General features: G+C 29.1%; 1 protein-coding gene across 8 annotated transcripts in view; it reads left to right on the forward strand.

The window, feature by feature from the left end:
- Positions 1-13,008, forward strand: part of LOC124354591 (FK506-binding protein 5) — a 55,341-nt gene that overhangs the window by 30,100 nt on the left and 12,233 nt on the right. For 4 of the 8 annotated variants that reach the window (XM_046805169.1, XM_046805162.1, XM_046805164.1 and 1 more), the window contains 2 exons: positions 7,519-7,890; positions 9,681-9,789. In XM_046805169.1, coding sequence (XP_046661125.1) covers positions 7,519-7,890; positions 9,681-9,789 — 481 coding nt within the window. Of the gene's footprint in view, positions 1-1,178; positions 1,265-7,518; positions 7,891-9,680; positions 9,790-13,008 lie in introns of all 8 variants that reach the window. The other 4 variants (XM_046805165.1, XM_046805166.1, XM_046805168.1 and 1 more) reach the window with 3 other exon arrangements.

Genomic DNA, 13,008 nt, shown 5'->3' on the forward strand with positions numbered 1-13,008 from the left:
TAAGTTTTTATAATTTGGTCCCTGGATAAATTAATAATATATTTATTTTTTATCAGTTATTTTTTACATTTATTTATAGAAATTTTTAATAATAATCGTTTTGAAATATATTTTAATGTGAATAATCAAAGATTTGGAAAAAGTACATTATGAAACGATTCATTTACATGTCTCTTAACTAGTGAAGTAGTAATTTACAATATCAATATATTTTTTCTGTTTAGCTGTGTTTCTTAGCAACAGATTGATGTGGAACAAACACAAATTGATTCTTTAGCTCATTCTCTGTATCAAATATAAGAACCAAATATTTATAACTGCGTTGTTGCTATTGTTCTGGCTGAAGGAAAAATAAGTGCCTCGCTGCCTAGCCAGTTTACTGAGTTTCACATCCGCGTAATGTTGATCTGCTGTTGTTGTGGTTTGTTTATTTTAATCATACAAATGTGGATGTGTGTCATTCCAGAGACATTAGAAATATGTAGCAAGAGAAAAAATTATAGTTTGTGTGACAAAATTTATTTACCTAATTATAAAATACTACATGGTGTTTCTTTGGCAAATTACTCGTCAAGTTACATTGTTTTCATACACAATGTTTTTATCTTGAGTTCCACTGTACGTAAGCTTACATATCTAAAATATTAATTTTGGAATAAAATGGTGAACATTACATTTATTTGACTTTTGTTACTAAACTTGGTGGAATTGTAGCTACATGATGTGGAAAGTAAAGAATATGTTTTTATATGTATGGATTAAAAGAATATATTACACCATACATTTTACCTTCAAAATATCTTTGCTATGAATTTGTAAAAGTTAATAAACTAAACCTTAAGAAATAACTAAATTACTCTGGAATCTTCATGGGATCAGTTCAAGGTTATGAAAATATAAATGTAGTAACATTAAAGGTTTTGCAGGCGTCTTGATTTAAAATTTAAATATTAGATTTCAGAGACTTTTTCTTAAACCTTCCTTGAGTTTACTACATAGTTTGCTATATAACTTTTAGAAAAACAATTTTGTAAAGAAGAAATGCTTTTGTTTCATGCTGAAAATTAAGTGATGTCCGATGAGAGAAAAACGATGCAGCATGTTGAACTGAAGATATTCAGGTGGAGCTGTAGCTGGCCAGCAAGCGCATGTCTAGTGATTGGTCTGTTTTGTACTAGTTGTGTCAGCAATCTCAGGCCTGGTGGCTGAAGTGAACCGAGACATTCTGTCCGCGTCTGTGCAGGGGCCGGTCGACGGTTGCGAGGTATTCAGTGTGCAACATCAGCTGACTCCAATTTACAATCAGCTGACATTCACTAACACATCAAACGACTCAGCTGATTGCACTTTTCAATCATGCATCCACAGTTTGGAATTATAAATTCACAAACTAATATCCAAATAATATTATTTGTTGAATAAATGAGAATATTGTAAATAGTACAAGTGAAATTATTAAATTCAAAGTTTTAATATTTAAAATAAAAACTGTTAAACTAAACACTTTAAATTATAAAATATATTACACATCAAATTTTTTTTACAAAATAACACTAATAAACAACAATAGCAAATCTTTCTTTTCTTTATCATTTCAAAATGTTTATAATAATTTTTACTTCTGTGATTGTTTAGTATGATTACAGCACATGAATTTTAATAACCAGTTATTTTAATTTAACACTTTTTAGTCCAAATCATTTCATTATTATGTTTTATTCCTACTTAGCTTAATATAATATTAAAATTTTCCAACTTCACAAACGAGAAATACTTTAAAAAGTAAAAATATATTAAATATTTTATATTTTTAAGTAACGTGTTTATTCTTTTAGACAAGTAAGATATGTCAGACGTTACATAAAAAATATTTGTTAAATAATAGTTAGCTGATGTTGTTTTTACGTACATATTTTGTGCATCTAAAACTGAACGAATGACGATATAATTGGCCGTAGTGTGTTTATTTAATTTGCAGCTTAGACTTTTTTGTGTTTTAACTTTGAAATTCTGCATTATATTTATAATTCAATGTATATTAAATTCATAACATGATCTATTTACTAATAAATCAAACATAATTATATCACTTAATTTCTGATTTAAAATTAATACTCTTGGTTGAGTTGTGTGCTAAGCAGCTTATTTTATTTGGTTATTTGATTAATTAACAAAGTAATAAATGTTGTATTGTTCAGTGATGTATATAAAGTTGTTGTCTAAAGTATTTTAACATATTTTGTTAAAAGTAAAAATCTGGTGTCATAAAATGTATGTAAAATTGTATTATAAATGTAAATAATGTATGTGCATTCCATTAAAACAGTTTAATTTATATTTAATACTATACTAAATATAATTCAACCATTAAATGAATACATATATTTTATTGAAAATGTACCACATGCACATTAATAGTACCAGCCCAAAGACACTTTGACAGAAAGTATATAGTTCCTTAGAATTTCACAATGCCTTCAAAAATATTTTATACAATGCATGTCAAATTAGTTTATTTTTACTTTTTCAAAATTAGTTTGCATTTTGAATATAATTCCATGAAATTTTTTATTACTTAATAGATTGTTGTCTAGAGCCCTCAGTGAATTTAAAGAGACATTACTTGTCTATTTATAAACTAGATTTAGAAGAAAGTGTATTTATAACTGTGTAGTCATGGTTTGATAATGAAAAGTAAATAAAACAGTCTGTCCTCAAGATATTGAATATCTGGTTCGTTCATCTAACTGAAAATTGAATTGATAGTAGTTATTAAAATTCCCTGAGACATAGTTACACAAGATGCCTTTAACAAAAGTTGTAGGTCCACGTCAATGTTTATCTGATACTTTATTTTAAATGAGGTTTTTAATATCCACCATATATGGGTTCACCACCTACACGTGTTCTGGAGAGTGACTGAGTATATGTCCCCTGTACATAGTTTTATTTGTGTGTTTATTGTTCAGAGGATACAGTTTTGTGCCTACTTATACATAATCATTTTTTCAAGACAATAGTTGTTACTTCATGAAACAAGAAATCAACTTGAAATAGAACTCCTTATTGTTTGTTCATGGTTTTATTTCAGCAACAGAAACAGTGAGTAAAAAACACGGAAATGGGAGAAAAAGTAAGTGATAGGAATGGCATTACCACCCATAATTATATCACTTGGAGCTCTATTACCCTGTTCCATCTGGTGAACTACGTGTGACGGCCTCAGAGAGCTGTAACCATAATGTCTTCTAGCAGTTTAGGTAAAACCCAAACTCTTAGCAACACAGGGAATCCAAATCAGATATCACTGTTTGAACAACCTGGATGGATTCTGTTTTTTAATGATTCCAGATTGGGATCTTGTTGATGTTCAAATAAACTGCAATACATATAGGCAAATACAGTATTGCTATAGAACACATTACCTGCAATTTAATTCATATACTTTGAGTACAGAATTGGTATTACAGAAAAGAACATTAAAATTGCTTATCCTGTTCTTGTTCCTTACTTGGAGCTTTTTCTTAGTTGTAGTGTCTCCTTCACTTGGTAAATTCATCAGCAGTGTAAAATACCTTTCCATGAGCCATTTGGAGATACCATTTCCTTTGTCTTATGGTTCATCCTGGAGTAAGTTCATGAATTTGGGGCCAATGTATGAAGGTTTTTTCGTATAACAGGCAAGTTGGTGTGTGCTTACATTAACCCTTTGACAAATTTGTAATTCCAAAACAAATTTGGGAGCACCCTATCTGCCACCCACAGTAATCCTGATAGCCGTGCAGGAAGCACTACGGTGGTAAAAGTTTTCACAATGTTTTGTGATGAATAATGTCTCGCCTGAATACATATACGATCTAATGGAATTATTAAGAAACATTTTCAAGTAGTTTTTTGTTGTTCCCAATAAATTGCTCTTTTATTTTTTCATTCAGACCCACTTTTCTGACATTTGATAACAATCAGTTCCGCGCTGTGTGCCCGATTGTTTCTGTGCCTTTCATATCATCAAAGATTTCTGAAAATACTTGTGTACTGTTACTAACTTGTACATTACTATTTTTATAAAAAAGAATACTAAATATTTTATCTTATACTCAAATTTTGTAGATATAACTTTTATGCATAATTAGATTAATTTCTGTCTAAATACTCAAAAACAAAACTTAAAAAACGTTTAATTGAGTATTTTTTATAACACTTGTACTGCAGTAAACCCAAATGACCTAAAAAATGTCTAAAGTTTTTTTAACTAACTTTTTAGGGCACTTTTACTGAGAAAAAAACCCACCAGTCAAAGGTTTAAGCGTAATGATTATGTTTACGACACAGCGTTCCCAGCCTTAACCAATACTTAACAAACCATCACACAAGAATAGTTATTCAACATTGACAAGGGGTACTGTGAACTGATCTGATGTGGTCTGCGAAAGAGGTTGTTACCACAGACTGTGTGCCAGGTATAATACAAGTTAGTGAAGTTGTGTCTTAGTTCTCAGCTGTTTAAGAAAGTCACCACTGGTCAACTTCACTTACTCCCACCAGAACTGTGTCATTTACACTAAATTAAGTCCAGTTATGTAGTGGATTAGGGAGCACTAGAAACCTTCTTGTCATGACATTCCTCCCCTATAAACACCACACATCTGTATATTTCCATCATGTTGTTTGTAATATAGTTGGCTGTTTTTATCTGGATCTGGCTGATTATGGATCTCATTTCTCCAGTGAATTGCTGAGATATGAAGGCAACCAATTAACATGTTTTCTTATTTTTATTTCATTTGTATCAGGTTATAATATAGTTCAGTAAAGTATATAAAAATTGGTGTCCTGCAGTCATTTACATTAAGGCACATATCCAAGTGGCTTTTCAGAATTTTCTCATAAAAGTATTCCCTGAGTGGCTGATATTGTAATATCAAAGTGGATTGCATCTTTTGTATTAGTTGAATGCTTCCCAGTTGCTTTTATTTCTGTCTACAACGACTTTTTGGTACAGTATGTTTTTATTGAAGTCTGTTGGAACTTCGTCCAATGTTTAGTGCATTCATATACAGTAAACTATGTTGATAATCTTGTCATCATAACAGCTTTTATTCATAACTTTGAGATTTAAACATCATTGTGTGGTGTGTATAAGAATTAGATGTCAAATGCTTAAGGGCTTTATATATACATATCAGAATGGAAAGAAGGTCTTTTAGCTGAGATTTATTGTCTTGTTGCTGATACTTATTAAAGAAATAACACAAAACGTGTATTCAGTACATCAGTGTGTTATTTTTTATTTATTAATTAAATTTTGCACAAAATTTGGTAATATGTTGTTACACTTGTGAACAAGAATTCATAATGTAATGGCTACAAACTTGAACTTAAATTTAAATATCCATTTTAACATTCATAATCATGCTTACAGTATAAAACACATAAACTCTTCACTCTGTAAAACTCAAAAACTCACACTATAACCTTATAAACTTATACTTACATTGGTAACACTCACAAACATATGATCACAATGTAATTGCTTTATCTAAACTTACAAGCACATACTTGTACGTATTTAAAAATTGGAATTCATTTCAATATATAGATTTTCAAGTTCATTTAGTTTTGTATAGGTTAAGCAATTTTGTTATTTAATATTTAAAGTATAAATTGATAATTTACCACAATTGTATCAAACTATTGTAAATTTACTGTATACAATATGAGGTTGAGTTGTAGAGAGGGCTTAGTAGTCCTAACTCTGCCTCTTTAATAAAGGCATTTTTCATTTCATTTCATATTCACAAACACATGCTCACAATGTAAAACTCAAATCCGTAAGAAGTAATTAATCAAGGACTAAAGAGCAAGGTAGTATTTGGTGTGTCTGGGTTTAGCAATCATCTCAGCCACACGTTCTATGCAGATGCCCATTAATTGATCCTTTTCTTGTAACCTTGATTCTTTGTTCATTATGATTCCAGTTTCTTAATAAATATTCTTTAGTAAAAACATGAATCATGAATAAGCAGAAAAATGTAAATTAAAATAAAATAGGGCTGTGGTTTTTTAGAAAATGTTTATTTCGTAATTGTCAGTCTTTTAAACTTTAAAATATAACTATAGCTAGGAATATTGTAGTTTAAATATTTAGTGCTAGGTTTCTGGTTAAAAGGAATTTATTTAGGAAACGATTGCAAATGTAATTATAATTATATATTTTTAAATATGTACTGTAAATAATTTTTTACAACAGACTTATTGATTATCTCTAAATTTAAACAACTACAACTAGTTTTAATTATTTAAAAATATTAATCTCATCAAATTAACATCAACATTTAGACACAATGTGCATGATGATGATGTGTACAGCATAATGAGTGGTAGATCTAGGATACGTTCTTACACATTTACAAGTTACAAGTTAACATCACAAACCATTATATTTATATTTGTTACTTACAGGGAAATCATTAAATGTAATACTTTTTATAATAAAACATTATACAGCTAATCTCGAAAATTTCACCATACACATTGTTGACAGAATTTGTAACTTGTAGAACAATAGAACGAGTTCATGAGTACTAGATACACATAACACATAACGATAACGAGTAGCTCACTGTCAGTGGCTCAGCGACAAGGCTTGAGATTGTCCTCGATTTTCGTTTTGCATTTTGTTCTTTGTAATTTGTTGTACTTGCATGTCATTTGCTAAGCTTTGTACTTGTTATAGAACCACTAAAATATTCATTGTTAGTCATTAATTATTTTAGATTGTTTTATTTTTCGTTGTTTGAAACTTATCAAATCATAGCCAAAACCTTTTCAGGTATCAAAACTCTGTGTTTAGAGACAGTTTGCTAGTTTTAAATTAAAATGTAAAAAAAGAATTTTTATTTTGATAACAATTCTGCAATTGTGTTTCATTTATCTAAATGGAATATAAATACTAAAGTTTATTCTTTCTTATAAAATCAACTTTTTTGAGTTTTAAGGACTATGTTTTAATATACTATACTTGTTAAGTTTGAATGATGGCGCAATTTTTCTTAAAATATTTTAAATCTCAAACAACCGTAAAATACATTACAGTTGTTTCATTCAATTTGATATTATAAAGCAGTTTTAACAAATTCAGTTGGATCTTGTTGCTTTGTGAAACAAAAAGTCGTGACATTGGTTTTGTTTCAGATTTGTTTTTAAATTAAGATAAGGTGTTGCAACAACTTTTTTTAATGACATATACCTTGTATAGGCTACGTATTGCAAATCTCAATAATTAAGTATATAATATTGTGATAAAGTGTTTAGTAAATTATGGAGTCTTAAAAATATAAAATCTGTATTCCTAACTGATTTAACTCTATTTTGGCCAGCCCTGATGTTGTGTATCTGCCCAGAGTTCTCACTGTTCAGTAAGAACGGCACTAGCTGCAAAATAACCTCCTTTCACTTTAACCATTAACTTTTCAGAAAGGATAAATTGTTTATTCAAACACCCTTTGCTATTTTCAGGACACACCATCTGAACCGATGGCAGTAGAGGCAGCAACAAAGGAAGACACCAAGGAAGAGGAATCTGGATCACCCGAGCAGGTAGAGGAGAAGAGTGGGGGAGGGGCAGTGCAGGTAGTGGGGATGGAGATGACCGAGAGTGTGGAGGGAGGACAGAAGTGGAGCAGGCCTCCAACTCCCCTGACCTCCCGTAGTACCACACCCACTGTACCGACCCCTGAGCCCCAGAGTATATATCTAGAGGGTTCTCTACCCTCCCAGAGTCAGCTCCTGGTCAGCCAGTCAGAGATAGAGAAATTGACTCAGGAGAATGATGAGTCTCCTGTTATATTGGCTGGCAAAGTTACACTCTCACTCATCGGGCTGGACGACGTAAGACCACAACTTAATGATGCTCAGTCCACTAACACAATAACCTCTGTCATTGGCTGTTATTAAACATTTTGTAAAAAATTAACTAATTTATTATAAAGTTACCTTTTCTAAAACAATTGTTTTCTGTCTTTCTGTTGAGTAAACTCAAAATGATGACATAAACACAGAACTAGAACATCTCAAATTTTTTTCAAACTACATACATTGATTGTTGGCCGAGTTTGCAACTGTTGGAATTTGATAAATGTGTTACATGACCCCCAGACAAAGAATGCTCAACGATCATGAGTTTAAAGGAATGTTCATTGAATAAAATAATAATTTCATAATTATGACATTATCTACTTAGTTACATTTGCTAACTGCTTTTAGAAAATTGGACATTGGTTGTAATTCATTATTCAATACATGTAATCTGATCTGTTGGAGATGTTACAATTTTGTTAGTTTTAATATTCATTGTCTATTTTACCTTTTATTTTGTTTTTAATTTATTTTTTATTAAACCATTACAAATATAGAAAGGCAGTTTAAAGTAAATCAAATATCTAATACGGTTTTAAAACAAACAACCTATTCAATTTTTTTTTTAAACACACAAAACCCACATGTGTTTAAATAAATTAAAGTGTATGTTATTATAAAATAGTTATTTATTATAGTACGTCATCAAATTGTAAAAGAAAATTATGTCATTTATTTTAATGATACAATTTTACTAGGTTGGGTGCAAGTAATTATGGGTGGAATGTTTTTATTTTTAGTCTAAACATGTTTTTTATTTTACTACAGAAAATCTACAATAATACAAGCCTTGTTTCATTCTTTGTTTTAAGCTCATTAACTATGACTTATGATTTGAAAAGTTAAAAAATTTCCAACTTTTGCTAACGTTACGTTTCAAGAACTCATACATGCCCTCTTATGTAGGTTTCAGTTCAAATACAAAGGGTTAATAAGCATACATTAACAAATCAACAAAGTATGGTGATGGACCAAACACACCACTCCCACCCAGCACTTATCACAAGACGTATATTATGTACTATAAACACATTATTTAGTCCTGCATGCCATTTCTTGGACACTTGGACTTGTCCGAAGGAAGGGAAGCTTGGAGGTACTGTTGCAGTATTTTTCTGCTTCACATATAGGTGTATTTTACAGACACCTGGACTCATATTATGTTGCAGTACACAGACGTTTGCATCTCTTCAAGTTGTTGTTTGGAATTAATATGTAACTGTGTTTTGTTACTAGACTGATAAAAGCTGTTAATTTTATATGTAGATACAGCCTTTAACTTTCCTGAAAATTTACACTCTTAAACTGTTAACATATTATTTACATTCTTTCAACATTTCGTCAACTCAACTTTTCTGTCATTATTGCATCGTGTTTTTGGAAGTCTACCATAATGAAACTGAAATAATTGTATTTTGTAATACAAACATTGGCTTTAATAATTATTTAATGCATGTAAAATTGTATTGTATACATGTTTTTTTTTTAGTTTTTTTTAAGCTGATTTCATTTTGTCCAGATATTCAATATTCTGGATTTACTTCAATCCCGAAAGTCCAAGTTACTGTAGTAAAACTATATTGTAAATTTGAGTTAGGAAATCAAATTTCCGTCTAGATATACTTTTTTATGTTATCAAACTAAATTAACTGGATTTTCTTTTGAAATGTTAAATAAATTGATGTATAGCTCAATATCTAAACTGACTGTTATCTTTTTAAACATAATTTAAAACTGCCTCAAGTTGATTATGACTTGTTTAGGCACTTAAAACTGACAACGGTGGACCAGTGATCACTTCTGTGTCTAGTGATGAGGAGGAAGAAGAAGAAGAAGAGGTGGAGGAAGAAGAGGAAGAAATAATTGAACAAGGTAACATATCTTTTTTACATAATGTAACTTCCATTAAATTTAAATTATCATATGTTTTGGATGAGTCCCAAAGTTCTGGATGTAAAAGTTTGTCTACATAAAATAAAGATTAATAAGGATTAATATCAAATGAAGAAAAGCAGAGGTTGTGGTTGTTGTATACAATTTATTTCCATTACTTTACTTTTGTTTTATTTATATTCATAGACATTCATTTCATTATTTATTATTTTTCAAATTTCATGTAGGTTCTTGTGCAACTTGATATCTAGAACTTAATTTTTAATTTTTTTTTATATCCAAAGCTTAGATGTGGTTATTTCTAGTCAAAATATATAAAATTTGAATCTAATGTTTTATTAAAATACTTATGTTACTATTTTTAATTTTTCGGCTTACATGACCAGTTTTAAGACTAGTTTTCTAGTTTCATGGCTACGCCGAAACATTGTTAACACAATTAAATTCTTTAAATATTTTGGTAATTGCTATGGAGAGCCATATTTTGTCACCTAGGACCCTTTAATTAATGTGCTTTAAAAATATCAACTGAAGAACAAAATATGCATTGCTTTCTTTAGTATAGCTTTATTTACTTAATTATTGCCTAGAAGAAATTGTAAAAACTATTTACTTATAAGAATATTACAACTAGTCAAAAGTACAAACACAGAAATAAAGACAAAATATATTTTTTGGATGTATTATCAAACAAAGTATCAAACATTTTAAAACGTCAATTTTTATGTTATCATAAATCAAGCTATATTTATGAGATCAACTACTCATCTGCTAGTTCAAGATTCTTAAGTATTATTACTACACTGTGAAATTATATTTTTAACTAACAAAATAATACTATATGTGTATTTGATGTAGTAATTAGTTAGCGTAAAGAGTTCAAGTCTTTTAAAAATAGATCTTTCATAAAACTCTGTAGTAATCTCTTTCGGTTTTTGTTTTCTGTCATAATTGTTAATATCAAATCATGTCTAACCCATTTTTGGAAATCTTGTATTATTATTTTTTGTATTATTTTTGATAATTTTTATTAAGAACTTTATTTCAACATGATATTTATAATTTTACCACTATCAATGTTGTGTGAACACAGGTTGCTCACCAATAATATTTACGGAAAGATGTTTAAAATACTAAACCTATATTAATTTACAATAGTGTTATGAGTAGTCATACAATACATACAATTTGAACAAAGAAACAAACAAATTACATATACAATATTAGAAATATAAAATTGTATGGTCATAAATTTAAAACTAAGTTCTAGATGAGCTATAGATTATCCTGCCAAAACTTGGATATTCCATAATAAGCTTTCTTATCAGTAAATTTTGTATCGCACTCTTTAAACAAGTCCTTGTCAGCAGCTTTACATGAAAAGGTAGCTTATTATAAAATTTAGTTCCCATATAACTTGGCGAAATTTCAAATAATGTTTACTTGTGCATGGGAACCTTCACTTTATCTTTAAAATGAGTGTTATAACTGTGTTCATAGTGATTAAAATGTGCTGAAAGTGACTATAAATAAAAATTAAATAACTATAAATATACAATGATGGTATGGTTAAAATTTCTAAAATTTCTTTACAAGAAGTTCTTTCATTTAAAAACAGCATTGTTCTTGCATATCTCTCTTGAAGTTTAAAAACGGAAAGAATATAAGAACTACTTCCCCAGATTTTAATTCCATATTGTGCTAAGTAGAAAAAAGAATAATAAGCAATAAGTCTAGTCTTAAGATCAAACAACTCCCTCGAAAGTGTACATTTCATAGCAAGCTAAGCTTAGTTTTTTTTGTTTAAAATATCAACATATGGTCTCCAGGATAAATTTTTGTCTATAACCAGTCCTAAAAATTTACTAAACTCTACAGCAGCCAGAGATGTGTTCTTGAAATCTATTGTGAATTTTGAAAAGTCCTTATTTTGAACTGTCTGAAATTTTACAATCTGAGTCTTATCACTATTTAATATAAGACCATTATATATAAACCATTTTATGTAAATCTACAAGAGAATTGACAATTTATAATTTTATATCCTGCCTTTTATTACATTTTACCAGGGATTTTGTGCCATGCACATACAATATCCAATCATTCTTAACGTTATATAGCAGATCATTTATAAAAATAATGAATAACAAAGGGCTAAAATTGACCCTTGAGGGACACCGCTACTTATATTAGCCCATGATAATATATGTTTAATACCATTATTTTTAAGTATTGTTCTTCCTTTCTCTCAGTAAGTAATAACTGAAACCTTGCTAATGAGTTTCATGAAATACCATAAAATTTTAGTTTTCCCGTAAGTAATGAGGGGGTATCTCTTTTACTCCAGAAACGTTGTAACAACAACCATATTAAGAAAATAAGAACACAACTACAAATGAGTTTGTTGATGCTATGACCCTTTTTACATCTTTTGAATTCACTCATTCAATTGCGCAGTTTACACTACAGATCTTTGTATCAACAGCACAAATACATATTAAAAGTTGAAAAATAGAAAAAGGTTTGTATAATCAACAATCTGGATTTCAGAATAAGTTGCAATATATGCATCAAAGGGTTGATACAAAGACCCTATAATGCACCGAACCTCAAATAAGAAATGCTAGGGCATTTACTCACATGATCATTGTCTCAACTTTCTTCTGTCTCAAAAAAAGCGTTTTAAAACAAAATTGGGTCTATTAGTCAACTCCTAACCCGATATGCATGAAGGCGCTATAGCTATACAGAGTGTTTGTCTGTAACATCTGATATGAGGTAAGGATTCTGTGTACATATTATGTGTAAATATTTTGTTTATGATACTTGTATATTATTAAACTATATATAAAGTCCAGTATTAATTGTATTCATATAATATAAGAAATTGTTTTAAGATATCAAATTCATGTCATGATTTTCATCTCTTGTTTTTATAAGAATTAAAGCATTTAAATATTTTCTCATTTATATATTATTAGATTATATTCATTTATATATATATATATATATATTTATTTATTTATTTATTATAAAAAATATATATATATATATATATTTATTTATTTATTGAAAAAATTATATATATATATATATATATATCTCACTCATTTAAATAAATTGGAAATATCATTATCTCTCACATTTCTACTCCTATCGGAAACAGGTTGAGGTTTCTAATTATTTATAATTGGTTAG

The sequence above is a fragment of the Homalodisca vitripennis genome, chromosome 2 (assembly GCF_021130785.1).
Source record: "Homalodisca vitripennis isolate AUS2020 chromosome 2, UT_GWSS_2.1, whole genome shotgun sequence".
Classification (NCBI taxonomy): domain Eukaryota; kingdom Metazoa; phylum Arthropoda; class Insecta; order Hemiptera; family Cicadellidae; genus Homalodisca; species Homalodisca vitripennis.